The sequence below is a fragment of the Euprymna scolopes genome, chromosome 2, assembly GCF_053919585.1.
Source record: "Euprymna scolopes isolate OS-2025 chromosome 2, ASM5391958v1, whole genome shotgun sequence".
NCBI lineage: Eukaryota > Metazoa > Mollusca > Cephalopoda > Sepiida > Sepiolidae > Euprymna > Euprymna scolopes.
Window position 1 is genome coordinate 201,318,873 of NC_136483.1, and position 18,705 is coordinate 201,337,577.

At 31.2% G+C, this 18,705-nt stretch overlaps 1 protein-coding gene across 1 annotated transcript in view; it reads right to left on the reverse strand.

The window, feature by feature from the left end:
• Positions 1-2,326: 2,326 nt before the first annotated feature.
• LOC145302084 (cyclin-L1-like) overlaps positions 2,327-18,705 on the reverse strand; it is a 49,872-nt gene continuing 33,493 nt past the window's right edge. The window contains exons 4-11 of the mRNA XM_080144631.1: positions 12,354-12,474; positions 10,537-10,601; positions 7,956-8,055; positions 5,572-5,676; positions 5,355-5,475; positions 5,003-5,096; positions 3,817-3,948; positions 2,327-3,352 (exon numbers count right to left, since the gene is read on the reverse strand). Coding sequence (XP_080000757.1) covers positions 3,016-3,352; positions 3,817-3,948; positions 5,003-5,096; positions 5,355-5,475; positions 5,572-5,676; positions 7,956-8,055; positions 10,537-10,601; positions 12,354-12,474 — 1,075 coding nt within the window. The 3' untranslated portion in view covers positions 2,327-3,015. The remainder of the gene's footprint in view (positions 3,353-3,816; positions 3,949-5,002; positions 5,097-5,354; positions 5,476-5,571; positions 5,677-7,955; positions 8,056-10,536; positions 10,602-12,353; positions 12,475-18,705) is intronic.

An 18,705-nucleotide genomic window follows, 5' to 3' on the forward strand; every position in this document is an offset into this window, starting at 1 on the left:
GTGTGCGTGTGTGTAGTAATGAGGCAATTCCAATAGTTTTACCCTTGATTCCGATACAATTACTGATTCTGTTCTAAATTCCGATACTTTTTAATTTCTGATTATAGGTTTTTTTGCAGGAGTTAATGTAAGAAACAATGGACAATGTACATATATGAAGATGATCTTTAGATTTTAGTTTTACTCGTATAAAAAAAAAAAAAAAAAAAAATTATCAGTTGATCATTAATACGAGCCATGGAAAATTAAGTTTTATCCAAAAAGACTGAAAAGAATCGTTTTTAGCATTGGAAACTAGGCACAAATTTTTCTGATTCTGATTTCAATTCCCGATTCCAATTAACTGTCCCAACACTAATATATATATTAACAGGTGTTGCAATATGTTGTGCAATACGTTTAAAAATATTTTAATTTATGTAGATTGCATATATATTATTATAGAATCAATCCTCTATTGAATATTATAGATTACGAGAAATAATTTGTTCCGTGGACTAATTTGTAAAAATATAAATAATGATTATGTTGTTCATCAAATTCTGTGTTTACCAGATGATATTTGGGCTTGATGAATGCCCTGGAAAAGTCACTTCTGATTAATGTTTAGTTTTAAAATATACAATTGAAGAAATGATTTGCAGCAATTTTAAATGCAATCTTTTTTATCGTAAATTGAACTCATTAGAAAAAGTTAAAATCTCTCTCTCATATATATATATATATATATATATATATATACACATACACACCAATGACTTGCTTCCCCCAACAACTTTCTGTACACAAAATATAAGTACGCTCTTATTTTTGTGTTTTCCTTATAATTGAGCACTCTGCTGAAAAAAAAAAAAAAAAAAAAAAAAAAAACATTCAAGCACGTCTGATTGAATATGACAAAGTTATTCTCTTTTCCGATCTTTCTGGATATCTTTTTCATTTGCCTAGTGGCCTTTTTAATTTCAGCAGGGGATCAGGTTTTTCTTGAAGGTAGGTAGGTGTGTGTGTGTGTGTGTGTGTGTGTGCGTGTGTGTGTGTGTAAATAGTACTGTCAATTTGTTTTCAGGACTGGAAAGCAAAAATCATTAGAAAAACATTTTGCAAGATATGCTTCAGTTTTATTGTTGGTTTCAGTAAAATGCCGATGTTTAAAAAAACATGAGAATTCAACATTTTTGTTTAAAATCGAAACAAAAACTATGCTTGGTTAAGTGTGGCTTTATATGTAAAAATAAAACAGATGTTATGTATGAAAATATTTAAATTCTCAACCCACCTGGTCACATAACACTGAAAATAACAAGGAATAGCAATCACACACCAAGTAAAATCTTTGGATTAATAACCTTCATAAAAGTCGGTAAATTGAAATGCAAATTGTTCATTTCAACTTTTAGTTTGCAGATGCATTCAAAACAAATCATAGCTAAAAGTGATTTCATTTTGTAACTTATCAGATGAACTCAAATGGTAGCAAACACAGTTGAAGCCACTAAATGTTTTTGGTTTCATTTCTAGTGAATGTGCTCCTGCCCCCGGTCATTTGTTTTTTTGAACTTGAAATCAGTGCTATATATTAGGTACAACGACAGGACGTCAACTACTAAAAAAGTATTTGACATACACACTGTACAGCATTTTTTTCATTTAAGCAAATATTGTTAACAAAAAAAAAAAAAAATTTTAAGTATTTTTTTTCTGATAAAAATAAAAATTAGTGCATATTCTATGCTTTCGATATGCAAAATTATCAAGTGTACAAAGTGAACCAAAAAGCCGGACAAAACAAAAAACTAAAATTGTTAATTTTTAACAATATTTGCTTACATTTAGTTTGACTTTTCGGTACCTGTACAGTTTAATCAAGACATTAAAAAAATGAAAATATTGAAAAAGGTGATAGTGTACGTATCCGTCATGGAATGAAGAGCTCTGGGGGGAGGGGGGGGGGGGTCCGGGAAGTTTGATTTTTAGGAAAAACTAGTATTAAAAGATGGGGAGGGAGTGTCGGCACTTTAAACAGAGTTATCTCCCCGTGGAGTGTTTAAAAAATTCAAAGATTGCTACCTTCAACACGCTGTCATAAAAATGTAGTTTTCAAAAAAAAATAAAATAAAATAAAAATAAAATAAAATAAATAAAAAAAAATCAAGTTACCCCCCCCCACCGAGATTTTCAGTCCAAAACAGATACGTACAATATAAATTTTTTTTTTTTTATCGATATTTTCTTTTAATTTCATTGAACTGTACAAGCACCGACTTTTTTTTTTTTTTATGAAGCTATAACTCAACATTACACGGGAAAAAAGGAAAAAAATAAAACATATTTTTCATTTGATTTAATGTTATATATGTACAATGTTTACACGACCAATTCAGCCCCCCCCCCCATCTTCTGCACGACAATGATGTAATTAGTAGCAGCAGCAAAACGTTGGTAAATGATATTTCCGTGAGCAATGAATATAAACAGATGATAATCCCTGAGTTTCATTTTAATCGAGTCCATAAAGTTAGGAAATCTTCAAATCATCTGATCTAAAACAGCAGGAAAGTTTAAAGGAATAAAACACCCCGAAAATAAAAAAGCCTTTTTTATTAAAGGAATACACGTGCACAGGCACTAGGTTCCCATAAAAAGGAAAGGAGGAGATGAAAAAAAAAAAAAAAGGGGGAGCAGATGAAAAAATGAAAGGGGGAGATGAAAAAAATTAAGGGGGGGGGGGGTTGGTTTGAAAAAAATGAAAGAAAGGGGGGGGGGGGGGGGGAGATTTAAAAAAAAAAAAAAAAAAAAAAAAAAGGCAGCATCCAAATTTTTGATTTCTTTCATCTTAGGATGAAGCATTTAAAATCTATTTTCAGGCCATTTGGCATTCAAGAAAAGGAAAAGGAGGGGTGAGGGTGCTCTGCTTTCCTGAGGTTTTTCAGTCTTTAACTTTCACGGGGGTGTGGTGTCAAGATGTCAGCGTCCCTTGAAACAATCACGTTTTACCAAATAAACACCCAGCATTTATTATCGCTTATATTTCTCATATCTCTCGTAAGACGGAGATCTGTGATTTCGGTGTTTCTTGTATTGTTTTTCAGGAGAGTGGTTGTAGGCATAATGATCACGTTCTCTGTAGTACTTTTTGTGGGTGGGTCGCCGATGCTCTGGGGAAGGGCTGAAAGAACGGCTTCGACTTCTCGAGTAAGAGCGTCTTTTGTTCCTCTTATGAACATGCTTCTCCTTCTGGCCATAACGATCTGTGGCATATTTGTCTTTCCGGTATTTCCTTGGGGGTGTCCGATAGCGTTTGTTTTTGCTTACAGGTGAACGGCTTCGACTACGCGTAAAAGAACGATCAGATCTGAAAAGATAAAGTTCAAAATCGTTTGGAATATTAACGATTTAATAGAGTTGTTTTTTGTCAAAATTAAATTTTAATTTAAAATTAAATTTTTATAAAAGAAATTATTTTTAAGCAAATAATGAGAATTCATAGCAATGATTACATAAATATCAAAAGTTTTAGCAGAGTTATCCCCCAGCACTTTTTTTTTTTTCTCAAAATGTTCGACAAGAGAGCTGCTCTTGTAACTAATAAAAATTGAATTTCTTATTTAAAAATAAATTTTTCATTTATGTGATTTTTTTTAATATTTTTATTTTGTTACAGGTATGTACAGACTTTCTTAAATACAGGGAATTCTGAAAAAAAAAAAAAAAAAAAAAAAAAAAAAAAAAAAAAAAATCAACAAACACAATCCAAATAAAAACTTGTATAAATGTAAAAAACTCCAAATCTCTTGTCACCATAATCTAGAGACTCACCTTGATCGGCTTTTTGAATTTGAATCCGACGGACTTTTGTCACTTCGAGAAAGGCTTCTTCTCCGTTTACTCAAATGATTATGAGTGACATCACCACCGGAAGAGAACATACGAAGTTCAGAAGACTGAGCACTAGAAAAACAAATAAAAATATGGTAAGATAAAGGATTTTGTTAAAATAATTTTTATCCAACAAGGATTTGGACAGAATTCATTTGAAAAGATTTCATTGAATACAAAACATTTGGTGCCTTTTAAATCAGGTCAAAGTTCGTTTTGGGATTACGTGGGAAACATTTTAAATCAGGTCAAAGTTCGTTTTGGGATTACGTGGGAAACATTTTAAATCAGGTCAAAGTTCGTTTTGGGATTACGTGGGAAACATTTTAAATCAGGTCAAAGTTCGTTTTGGGATTACGTGGGAAACATTTTAAATCAGGTCAAAGTTCGTTTTGGGATTACGTGGGAAACATTTTAAATCAGGTCAAAGTGATGGTGACTATGTAGAAAAATAAATTCTGGCGCACAAACACTTCACTTATTTTAATGGTATCACTCCAGTTTTCCTAGTTCTTCATCTTAAATAAATAAATAAATAAAAAATAATAGGATGCATTATTTTTAGAATGACCCTTGTAAATGTATTTTTTGAGCAAACAGTAATTTATTTTTATTTAAAATGCAAAACACCAACTTTGTAAAATCATGTCAAATTTCTAAAAAGCAAATAAAATTATTTCTTTTATTAATTGATATCTTTTTTTCATTAATTGATATCTATAAAATAAAATAAAAATCCTTGAAATCACAAAACCGATTAATTGATAGCTTTGGTTGCAGAAATTTTTTCCATTATAAGAGAGAAATTCAAAAGGAATGTATCAGGCGCAAATGTGATCAATATTAAAATTCATAGAACTAACAAAGAAATAAGAAAAAAAATTGACACTGGAGTTTGTTGAACATGAAAGCACGTAGGAATGATGGATTAACTGGGATGTAATAATGTGGGAAAAAATAAATCTGGTTTTAGCTGAGTAGCACCGACCACTTTTTTGGATTTTTTTAAACTAAACTTAAGTCTTTAATCAATGTAGACTAAAATCTGCTGAAAAAAATTAAAATGCAGAAATAAATTTTGCATCAGTTTTTCAGATGAGATTTTAAATTTCAATCAAGTTCTTACCTTGAACTATGATCAGAGGGAACGCGATCATCTTTACTTTTAGTCTTTGGTGGTAATGAAGGAGCCACTGGGCTCACTGCAGTTTTCGGGGAGACTGTAAAGAAAATGGGTTTACATTAGACTTTCATTATAAAATGAGATTTTTTGTAAATTGTCTTATCAAATTATTAGTTTTTAGACTATAAAATATTTATGATGATAAAAAGCAGAGATGGGAAATCTTTAGAGAATTTAAATTTTGCAACTAATTTAAAAATACCTTTTACATTTTTTTTTTATATTAAACTATTGTTTAATGAGAACAAATTAATCTTTTGGAGAAAAAAAAAAAAAAAAAAAAAAAAAAACTAACCTGGTCGCGAAGTGGAATTTGGAGTTCCATTTCCAGATTTCTGATTCTTTGCTTTTAATTTTGCTTCAACTTGTAATCGTCGGTGTTCAGCAACAATTTTTTCCAATTCATCACAGTTTGCCTGAAAAGTTAAACAATCGTTATTCGATACATCAAAGTTGTTCAAAATCAAGAAATTGTAAATCAAGAAATTAAGGAAAACAAATAATAAAAATACCTTTTTTCGAGCATAGAGTCTCAAGATTGTCAAAGTGACATCTTTTAATTGATCTTCCGTGACATCAAATAACCAAAACCAATGCGGATTATTTGGCAGTGGAATCTGTAGTGGAAAAAACAAATTTGTGTAAAAAAAAAAAAAAAAAAAAAAATTTGATGGGTTGCATTTATTGTATATCAACCAATTTCAGTGATTTAACGGAGAATACAGACATTTTGATAAGTTTCCATGTTGAAAGTTCATAATATCCGGTATTACCTGGACTAAGCCAAGATCAGTGTGTACTGTGGAGACATTTTGTAAATAAAATTTATTTTAAACCATTAAGGATATTTTAAGTAGGTTAATCCATAGAGTAAATGTGGTATTGGTGATTGCTGAATTGAAAGTAATGGGCACACAAAATATTGAATGGATGCATAAAAACAAATAGTTAATACCTGCCCCCAACGCACATACATTTTCATAATTTCAAATTTAATATATAACAAGCCACGTGTGGTCGCCCTCGTGTGCTGCATGTGAGATGACGCCACAAAAAATAGTGAAGAAATGATGAATGTGAGAAGTGTGAAGGTCCTCGGGGACACGAACCAGAATTTTGCCTGGGTCATCCATACTAGATTTATATTAAGAACAATGGGCTCCACATTTTGGCCAAGTTTAAAAAATAAATCTAATGGATGGATCAAAAGTTATGGGTCAAAATGTGTCATTTTTGGCCATTTTGACCTCTTGAGCCCCTGGGGGTGCAACAGGAATTTTTGAAAAAAACTTTTATCACTGTGCACATTTGGTTAATGAAATACAATTTGTGGCAAAATTTCAGGAAAATAAAATGGCAATAATCTGGACTAATGTGATGCCACTGAAAACAGGTCCCTCTCCAATAAATCATGGGACTAAAAATTATTTTGTTATTTTTGCAAATGATTCAACATGCAGAGTATTCTGATCAGTATCAGAACTTTTTTTCTGTAAAAGAAAAGAAAAAAAGATTTGTCCTATAATCAATCCATTCAAGTACCTTCACTGGGGAATGCTGATAAAGTATAATTTGATAATTTTCCAAAATATGCCCATGAAAGAGCTGGGTTCTTATAAAATTGACAAAATGTCTACTTTTGCAGGTTTGGGGATATAGAATGTTTCCTGTATCTACCCTGACTGGGTATTTTTCATCCAGCAAATAAGACTATGTAGAATGTGTGCTTAAATAGGCGAAGTCATTTTGGAGTTTCAAATCTTTTTTCATGTAAAAAAAATGATCTCATGAAATTTTGAAATTGAACACGATTTAAAATGACCAGTGAAAAACCTCACAATCACATATATATATATATATATATATAAGTGAACGTGTCTGTGTGTGTACATTTCCCTATGCAGTAACTGTCAATTTTAAGTCTACAGACTCAAAATTTGATATACAGGGTACTGAGATTTGGGAAAATCAATGTGATTGGTACTTGGCCAGAAATTTGGCTGTTAAGGGGTCAAAGTTCAACGATTTTGAGGTTTGAGAACTATACCAAACTCCTCCGGCAATTTTGGGTCTAAACACTTGAAATTTTAGATAAAGGTTCCTTGGACATGGATCTTACTTAACTTGATTTGAGCCGAAAACAATAAATGTTAAGGAGTCATAATAGGGGTCAAAGTAAAAAAATTTGACCTCTGCGGTCTCTACCAAATTACTCAGACAATTTCTGGTCTAAACATTTGAAATTTGACATAAAGGGTATTCAGAGATAGGACAAGCTTTTTAATTGGTTTAGGTCGAAAAGTTTTAGTTACCAATATATAAATGCATGTATGTATGTCTGCCTAAAACTTTCGACAGAGACAACAGATTTTCACAAGATCAGTATCGTTTTGAAGTTTGACCTTTCAGACGACAAATATAAAAAAATTGGCTAAAAACATTAATTTCTTCACCCTCAACTGGACACTTTTCTACAGGGTGGGTTCACCGATATTTTTGAAAGTCATCCTCTACTTTCAATTGTCTAGCCTTAACTTAAACATAAGCCACTTTAGGTTTGGCGGTGGTCGTAACAGCAAAGAAGTCAGCCCCCCCCCCCCGTTCTTTTCCTCCTTCGCTGTACGGGTTCAGGCCTGCCTTCTTTTTTTGCTTAACATACACATCGAAACACCCGGGCAATGCCAGGCTGAAATGCAAGTTTTTATAACTTTTGAAAACCAATACACATTTGTTTTTCCTCAAAATGCTTTTCTTTTTGAAAAAGTATGATGGACTAAAGGTTAGCATAAAGTAATAGGTTTTGATTGGGGATCATCAAAGCTTGTTACTTTCACAGAAAATTTTAAAAGCAGAAATGATGGGGGGGGGGGAATAATAATTAAAGACAATAAAATACCTGAAGTTGTCGAGCTGCCAAATAGATACAAGCACATGCAATCGTTTCAGGATGATAACGAACAAAAACATTTGTACGGAAACTGTCATTCATGTAATTCCTGAAAAAATAAAAATAATAAAAAAAACATATTTGTAAAAATCATTTTCATTCATTTTTTTCAATGAAGACATTTTTAAAAATTTTAAACAAATTATTCAAATTGTGCATTTGAATGTCACTGAACAATTCACTTTGAAAATATCAAGTTGACAAAATGAAGAGAAGGAGGAGGCCAACTATTGAGACATGGAAACAATTTACAAAGGTCAAGTGATGCCATCAAAACAATGAACTGTGCAAGACAGGAAGACCGAATAATATTCTGCTTAAATGGAATTGTGAAAATGTTTTTATATAATAAACAAAATGAAACTTTCTGTACAAAAAAAAAACATTTTTCAAGTTCAGAAAAGTTAAATATTTGCTAACAAATGTGATATACACAAAATGCATACAAGATCTACAGATTAACATATATATATACACACACACAAGATTCACAGATTAACATATAAAAGATATATATACTGGGTGTCCACAAAGTCTGGCTACATTATGTAGCCAGACTTTGTGGAAGCATCCTCTAGATTATGTAGCCAGACTTTGTGGGCACCCTGTGTGCGTATATATATATATATATATATATATATATATGGCTCATTCCATGTCAAATCGACAGGGGTAAAACCATGTCTGACACGGATTTTTTTCAAATTTGCTACACTTATAGATCTCCATAATAGGAATTGAATGGCACCTGTTTAAAGAAAATTCAGTTTTATCAACATAAATGTTTTTATATGGATTTTGTGACCATGGTTTTATGTACATATTAATCAGCATTAAATTAGCTTTACAAAGATATCAAACATGACCATATTGTGAAATACCAAAGTGTTTTTATATGAAGTAGCAGGCACTACATTCCGCCATTTTGAATTCAGCCCACTTCTTTAAAACGCTTGTAGGAATGGTTCCAGTTCAAAACCCATCATGAAATTTGAAATATATACTGTCATAAGATAGACAAATCTTTTATCAAAATTTGAAAAAAATTCAAATAACGTTTTTTGAGATAATTAAGGTTAAAGGTCAAGGTCAACTTTTAAAAATTTGACCTTGAAAAAAATATCGGCAAATAAAATGGTAGATCTATCCAAGTACTTTAGAATGATATATAAATGAACTTTGTAGGCCCATAAATAACAGAGATATCGTCTTTTAAAGTTGGTCACTTTTCCATAAAAATTCATATTTTTTAAAAAGGTCAAGGCCATATCTCAGAAATCCCTTGACCTTGAGATGTGTAACAGGTGCCATTCAATTCCTATTATGGAGATCTATAAGTGTAGCAAATTTGAAAAAAATCCGTGTCGGAAATGAGTGCAAAAAGAACAAGAAAATGTTTTATATGGAATTTTGTCATTAAAATAAAGAGGTAGAAAAAAAAAAAAAAAGGAAATCCATTGAAACCTAACAAGAAAATGGGAAACAAAACTTCAGTTTACTTGAAAAACTAATATGAATTGAGATTTGTAAAAATTCAAACTTATAACTTGAATCATTGATGAAAGAGTAAACTGATGAGGTTTCAATGTCGACTTTAGAATCATTTGATTGGTGCAACAAAATCAAGCAGCAACAGGATTTTATAAGAACTTTTTACAAGCATCATGTTGGAGGACATTTGCATGTCTCATGCCTGCGTTCAGATTTCTTTCGTCCACTGGAAGAAGTTGATGCGCAGCAGCATTTTGTTCAATGTTTTACCTGAACTATAGCGTGGTGAGTGATGATTTAACTGCCATAATTGAACAAAATGTATTGTGCTGCGCCAATTAAATACATTTAAGCACATTATTTTTTCAATCATGTTCAAAGATGAACCGAGTGTATTCCATTTACTCTGAAACAATCAGTATAAGATTGGTTTTTATTTGCATTTTCGGTACTTGTGCAGAATTTGAACAAGACTGTTTGGAATATTTTCTTTGCCATGTTTTATTTTTATTTTTGTAATTAATGTAAAGTTCTTTTTCTGAATTTTTTTTCTCTCCTGTAGGATGGGGCTGGGTAACCGTTTTTTATTTATTTATTTTTTTTTTTAATTAAGACAGCCGGGATATTTCCTTAGAATTAAGTAAACTATTCTACGGTCGTATTACACAATGTTTAAGTAGGATGAGAAAAGACAGTGGATGGTGAAAGAAACTTCGCCAACTCAATTGGGTCATTTTCCGATATATGGTTTAAGATGGAAACAAAAGGATCATTACCAAATTTGTTTCCACAAACTCAAAAAGATAACGGTCGAGAAGCTCCCGACTGGTCCTGTTGATTTTTTTTTTCTTCCCCCCCCCCCCAATATTTTCTCCAAAGATTGTCTGCCTCTGCCGCGCATTTGACCAGTATGTTAACGGCAGATTACAATGAAACCCAAGCGCATGACGCCATGTCCCAAGCAAAACTGAACAGACGGTGAGTTACGTCAGGTTCTGCGTTTTCATTCGAAAAAAAAGTCTTCAAATTTCAAACTTACCATGCACACTGCACAAGCTTTTGATTGCGTTCACACTCTAACACCTGTAGATACATGACGATCATCTGAAATGTAAAAAGACAAAACTGAAGATAGAACAGAAGCAGGAAAAGTTTGTTTTTTTCAAATTTTTCAAACTTGTCAGTCAGACGATCTTTATTTTTTCAAATAGAAAAGTATGCTCGCTGGGATACCCAGATTTTGTCCCCCTTGTCATCCTGATTTGATTTCTGGTTTTAGTCATCAATCCAAAAAATGTCTGAACTGAATGATCAGACAAATAAAACCTTGATATCCACAGTAATATATAATATTTGAATAAAAATAGCTCTTGTATGGTATATGATCGAGCACTGTGATAGTTTTTTCCCTTAACTTATGATATAGTTCCTGTGTTCATAAAGGAATAAGGTCCTCCACCATATATTCTTATATAATAGTTGTCAGAATAGTACTTATTTTTATCAAAGGCAAAACAATATTGTGCCAAACAGCTACACAAAAAGGGAATACAACCATTACAATGTGAAAATTATATTAAACATTGAAATGTTCATAAGGGTTCAGAAGAGGGGGTCCTTATTTCTGGGAAATAATAAACCACATGATTAAAGACGTAACTTGTTGAAAGTTTAGTAAATGTCACTGTATTTACACCCAATGCCGAATAGACCCCCCCCCCCCAATAAAACTATAATATGGTATTACAAGTTGAGGTGAGGAGGCTCTTACTGTAGAAATAAATTAAATTCTGTAATCATCTTTATATATAAAAGCGAAAATGTATGTGTGTGTGTATGCTTGTGTGTCTGCTAAAAACTTTCGACAGACAACAAAAATTCATAAACTCAGTATCATATCGAAGCTCCATCCTTCGCTCAAAAAAATATCGAAAAATTGGCCAAAAACGTTCATTTTTTCACCCCGAAATGGGGAGGGTCAACAAAAACAGCCCTCTCGACCGGTTCTACGCATGCGTCAGATGTCATGACCCGATTTACTTTAAATAGTTGAAAAACTGAACAAATTTCGTGTACGTCATGTTAGGTCAGTTGATTAGCGCGTTGGTTCATTATCTAAACGTTTTGGGTTCAAATCGTGGTGTGAGAAGTCTTTTTTTCTTGATTTTTTAAATTTAAATATTGAACCAGTGTTATTTAAACACTTTTTCACGTAGCGTTCGTTTTTGTTTTTTTTTGTTGTTTTTTTTTTTTTTTACTTCGCTTATCCACCCCCAACCACACACCCAAAAACACCAGGGTACCCACCGATTTTTTAAATTTTAATATCGAAACAGGATTATTTAAGCCATTTTTTTTTGTTTTTTCGATTTTTACATTTAACATCTTCATTTGCCTTACGTTAGTTTTTTTTGTGTTTTTTTTTTGATGTTTCGATTTTTTTAAATTTAAATATTGAAGCAGGGTTATTTAAGCCATTTTTCACGTAACGTTCGTTTTTCCTTTTTTTTTTTTTTTTACTTCGCTTATTCTTAGGTTTTCATTAACACCCCCAACCGACCACACACACCCAAAACAATATCGAAACAGGCTTATTTAAGCCATTTTTCATGTTTTTTTTTTGTTTTTATTTTTCAGAAGTCTTAACGTTCGTTTTTCCGTTTTCTTTTTTGTATTTAACATCGTTCGTTTGCCATACGTTAGTTTTTTTGTTTTGATTACCCCCCCCCCTCTCTCGGCTTCTTTCGACGATATTAGGGAGCTGTAAATCAAAAAGAAATTATTTGGCGTTACGAGCATAATGATTCTGCACAATGTTGGGTGTTGACGCTAGTAAAAATGAAAATATCAACGTACCTTGTGCGGATACTTGAAATGGACACAAAATCCGAGTTCCTTTAATACGCGTCGTTCGGCTTTGATGACTTGATTCTTCAAGTTGATATAGTTTTGATCGAGCACCATTGAATGAATAGTCCTGAAAAGAGAAGAGGATAAACACGTGCTGCGGATCGGTTGCTAAACGGCATTTGCTCATAACTCAAAAACTGCCTTGCACGACGCATCCAAACGAGAGAAGAACTGTGAAGAGAAGAATCTAAATCCATTTAACTGATTAAAAGACAAAAAAAAAAAATTATAAAAACCAAAAAAAGTTTCTGGCATTTTCAATTATCAAGAAAGAACAATTGTCAATCAAGATTCGAAAGAATACTTTCACAATCCACACATCTAGAAGAGTAAATTTGGGGATTTAAGCAATTTTTTTTTTTTTTTTTTTTTTTTTAATTCTTTCTTAAAAGAAAAAAAAAAAAAAAAAAAAAAAAAAAGGTATGTATGGGGGAGGGGTTAAATTTCTAAACCTTCATTCTAGCACCACCGATATCAAGAACTGAAAGTTGTTTGGTTTCAGAAAAGGTGAACGATCCAAAGTTAGGAAATCCATACAAAAGTTTTCCAAGATTCTGTATAAGAAAATAAAAAATTCAGAAATTTATATATAAAAAAACAAAAAAAAAAAAAACAAATGAAAACAAGGCAATTTTTTTTTAAATTGATATAAAACGTAGAATATGGAAAGAATGAAATTATGAAATTTGAAAATAGAAATATATAAAATGTAATGCACTTGTATTTGTGTTGATAAAATCAAAGAAATCCCAAAACATTAGAAATCTTTAAATGCCTCAAACAATAAAAACAAAACCCAAACCTACCCGACAGATTTAATTTCTGGCTGGTTTCATAAAATCTAAAGTCTTAACAACCAAATAAATATAAGAAATAACTAAAAAAAATTTAACATATTCCTTAAAGACGTCATCAGGTGAGGAAACAGTGTTGACCGTATTCAACAAAATTCACTATTCAGTTATTTTGATTTTATCGATTCAAAATTAACGAAAATTCCCAACAGCAAAAGCAAACAGCATCAGATTTTCATACGCTGCGGCAGTGCACCTTGAGATGATGATGGCTTATAACCAACGAAGCCCATCTGTTCAAGAAAGTAATGCAACCGATAAGTTTTTAAATTATAACCCAACACGACTCAGCTGAACATGAATTGACCAACAAAACTGAATTTTATTTAGAAATCAGTCAATAATGATCAGCTGATGGGTTTCAAACAAAAATAAACCTCAAAAAAGAGGGCGATCTCATTACTTTCTAAACAGATATTGCAAAGTTCAAAATTTTATGATAGCAAGCAAAATATATGCATACAAAAGGCAATAGCTTAAGCAAAACTGCTGACCTTGTGCTCAAGCTGAAAATGGAATAATCTATGAAAAAGGTTTGGAAAAACTTTATGCCTACCTCATCCTTAGTGAAATTTATCAACACCAAAATATTTTTTGTGACACTTTAATGAAATAAGCACTTCTCATGCAAAGTTAATTCTTTCGTGAAGTTAAAAAAAAAAAAAAAAAAAAAAAAAAAAAAACATGAAAATTCTTTTTAGTTCCATTTTTCAATAAAAATTTGCAGACGACTTTGCAAAAAATGTTTAACTTGTCCTTTTTATCAGAGCTGGAGAATAATCAAGTTTATTCACCATTAATAATGAGTTGCTGACTACAAAAATAATCTTGCATTGTATTCTACAGTAGGATAGAAAAATAAAAGGTCATGAAGTTTACATCAAAATCTAATTTATAAAACTATGTCTGACTGTTTGTCTCCATATTTTCAAACTATCTGTTCTGAAATTGAAAGTCACAGAGCAGCACTAGGGGCCCCAAATGGATTTTTTATGGATGTTCTTTTATTGGCCTTTAAAATAGTTTTTAAAGAGGTCAAAATTAAAAAAAAATAGTTATATATTTTGTATATTCGTACAAGTTTATTTTTAGTCAGTTCATATGCGTATCATGTTGCTACAGTAGTAACGTCACCAGCTTTTAATGCTACAGTTTTGATTTCGAATCTAGCTGATGGCATCCAAATACTTTTCTATTTTTTACTTTTGAAATCACGACTATAATATATACAACTATAATATATACGACTATAATATATACAACTATAATATATACGACTATAATATATACAACTATAATATATACAACTATAATATATACGACTATAATATATACGACTATAATATATACGACTATAATATATACGACTATAATATATACGACTATAATATATACAACTATAATATATACAACTATAATATATACAACTATAATATATACGACTATAATATATACGACTATAATATATACGACTATAATATATACGACTATAATATATACGACTATAATATATACGACTATAATATGCCCATGTGAATGTTTTTAATTTACAGACCGCAAGACAATACTACATTCTCAAGTACCTTATGCCATAAAAACCAAAAGATGGGATAGATGAACTTAAAAAAAAGAAAAAAAAGATGTTTATTATCTTCAAAGACCTCACTTGTCCTCTCCACGCTCATAACCCCCACCCATGTTACATTCTAACTTTGTAAACGAAATAAGAAAATGTTTTTGTTTGAAATATCAGTTCTCGATAATTCTTGGCCTGAAGACGTAATCCCAACGTGGGTGATTACAGAAACATGTATGCACATATGTAGCCATCAATGTTTGTATAAATAAATTTCAACTATAATATATACGGACAAATTAAAATATTTAAACATATTTTACAACCAAGCAATGCCCCCACCCCCATCCTGCTGCCAGTAAATTAAAATCCGTTTTACTGCTTATGCCAAACAGCTTAGACTGATTCTCAAATGTTACACATGCTAACTTGTCAAACAACTGCAATCATGACGTACGTTTTTTAGGATCAGCACTGTTTCTTAGTCTTAACTGCTATCCTTCAAACTCAACATCTAAAAATAAATTAGTCCAACCAATTTTATTTTTCGATAGTAATGTTTAAAAAAAAAAAAACAAAAAAAAAACTAATGTCTTGAGTAATGTTTTCCTTTTAATATGCAAATTTTCCATTTAACCTTTTCTTCGATACAAGCAAAACGGAAAAAAAAAAAAAAAAGATATTGAATTATTTTATTCGCAAATCAAGAATTAAACATCTTTCGGTTCATATGTGAAAACTAAATCAGCTTTAACTTTGCCCAAGGTTTGAGCTTTTATCGTTTGATTTCAAATTTGATTTTAGGAGAATTAATTTAATATTTTTTGTCATTTTTTAAATTGTATGCAAAAAATAAACATTTAATTCAATTAGTGTTACAAAGAAATATTTCTTCAGATTTAAGCGATGTAAAAAAAAAAAAGTTTGATCAGTAATTGTTCTTATTTTAGATATTTTTGAAAGTGTGAAAGTCTGGAATTGATAACATTAAAAAGTATTGAATTATTGCTGATGTAGGAAAGACACGAGGAAACTATATCATAACTGCAGCTGATCAATAGCAGAGCTTTATGTTGCGAGTGAAACAGTTGCATTTTCGAGTGTTTTAAGTGATGACTAGAATAAAACGATTATCTTTTGGCAATTGCGTTTTTTATTTTATTTTCATGGACAATCTTCCAAGGTGCATCGCTGAGTGAAAAAGGTCTTTTCAACCCCCACCCCCTTAAAAAAAAGAAAAAAAAAAAAAAAGAAAGGAAAAAAAAGGAAAAAAAAAAGAAAAAGAAAAAAAGACATGCAAAGTCACATTATTTAAACAATAAAGGGTTTAATAGAACTGTATATTTTTTTAAACAAAGACTGTTTAAAAACATCCGAAGGAATTCGAATATTTATTCGGTCAAGTCTTAATCAGTGCATATTTAGAATTACTTATTAAAAAAAATAAATACAGAAAAATCTTTATGATGTACGTACTTGTCACAGAACAAAGATGTCACATTCCAAAAATCATGTTTGGCTTGCAACCTTTCTAATTGGCTAAACAATGAAAATTTTCAGCTAAAGGTTCACTGAAGATAAGTTTGTTCGTAGAGACTTGACGGACATTGGAGATTCAGCAGCTGCTGACCAGCATGGATACTGAAATCCTATCGAGTTTATCAATTAGAAGACAAAAAAGCAAATCACATATTTAATGATTATAGAATAATTATTGAAGAATAACGTTAAAGAATGAGAAAAACAAATGTTAATTAAGCATTTTGTTATATAAGAGAATTGTAATGGAAAAATCAAGTCTGGATATGTAGTCCTATAGAACATGAAATGATTTTCTGAAAAATTAAAAAAAAACATTTATAGCCGGACCCCCCCCCCCCAGCCACATTTCTCATAACCTGTTTACAGATAAATTGACATATTATATAAAGTTTCAAAACAGATTCCATATGTCACTTTGAATATTAAAATTTTGATCTTGTTTTTTTAAAGTTTTACATTTTTTTATTTTTTAAATGAATATAAGAAAAGCCTAAACTTTCTATAACATTTGTAACGATTAACATTTGTAACGATTAACATTTGTAACGATTAACATTTGTAACGATTAACATTTGTAACGATTAACATTTGTAACGATTAACATTTGTAACGATTAACATTTGTAACGATTAACTATATAAATGCTGAGCTTTTTAAATTTAGTTTTAATAGGCACATCTAATTTATCTACTTCCTCCGTGTAGACACAAGCAAACATAGCATCAAAACGGCTCCAGCTTAAGATATGCATATCATCCAGTCACATGTAAAAACATTAGACAACCGATCATGTTCTGCCCAAAATCCATGCTACGCTGTAGAACTAGCGGAATATCACAGAAGAGAGGCACAATAGTTTCATTTAAAAAATTCATTAACTATTAAATTTAATTCGGTTAACCAACATGAAGTCATCACCAAAATCACAAAGTGAATATTTTATGAAAATCAAATTTAGTTGTACAAAAAAAAAAATAAAAAGAAAAAACAAAAGCTTTGGTATTATTAACCAGCTAAAAAACAAAATTTGACCCTCTTCAGAGTAATGTATAGAAATGAAGGTCTATCATGGTTGTATTTTACCCAGAGAAGCAGAAGGTATGGGTCTCTTAGAAATTGACCATTAACAGAGTGCATCTATTGTTAGCACCAGTTAGATGGATTTCCAGAATCCAGATCATAAATCAGCATCAAGAAACGAGCAGTAGAACAACTGGTATCATCTATGAGACAAACAGCAAACAAGCCTGCCACAGAAATTGGCCAGAAATACAAGACTTTCTATTACAACTAAATAGGGGCTAATGAACTATTCCAAGAGTATATAGATAAGGAAGATCCTGTGAAGTGTCTGAAAAGAGGATCACTCCACTATGATCAAAAGATGATAATGGCTGCCCAAAACTCGAGGCTTGATGATGATTAAGACTTTGCTCGAGTACAACAACTATACAATGTGAGAGAGTGTGTAAATCTATCGATTAGATCAACTGTAAAAATTGAATTTCCAGTTTAACAGCAAGTCATGGGAACATGTTTACCAGAAACAACAGTTGGAAACAAGTTATACACCAACTATGACTATGCAATCCATACAGCTATGTAACTAGAAAACAGAGTTATTAAACCTGGCATAGTGATACGAGACAAGAGAATTTGGCAACCCTAGTTAAAGTCAATGTTCCTAATGATGCAAGCTTAAACTGAGCTGAGCAGAAGATCACAAAATCACCAACATCTTATGTACAACATGAAAACTGAAATCTTAAGTTTCAGCCAGACTCATGAAAAAGAATTTCAAAAACTATAAAAAATATCTCGTGTGAACCAAGTGCAAGAAAGATACAAAAGTAAAAGTTCAACAACGAAAACTTACAAATGTGAATTTTCGATTTAAGTACAAGGAGAAAATTTGCAATAACAATCTTTTATTTGAATAACAAAAAATGTAATCATTTTGAATTATTCTGTAACATTAATGGTCAGATATGTTTTATAATTTTAGATAATTAGTTCACCTTTTTTCCTACTTGAAGAATTCAAAAGCAAGCTAAAAAAAACAAAAAACATGCAGGGCCATGGATTTTGGGAAAGGGGGAGACGAGACAACGACAATGCACCAAGTGACACAAAGTCAATGACAGACAATTTGCAGGTGTGAGAAAATACAATTTTATTAAGACTTGCGACAATTGGATTCAAATCGGGGGGGAATTCTCCCCTGAAGCTAATTGCCAGGCAACAACTTTTTATCATCCAATTTGATATCATGAATCTTTTCCACAAACTGAGAAACTTTTTAGACAATGCAAGTTATAAAACTGTA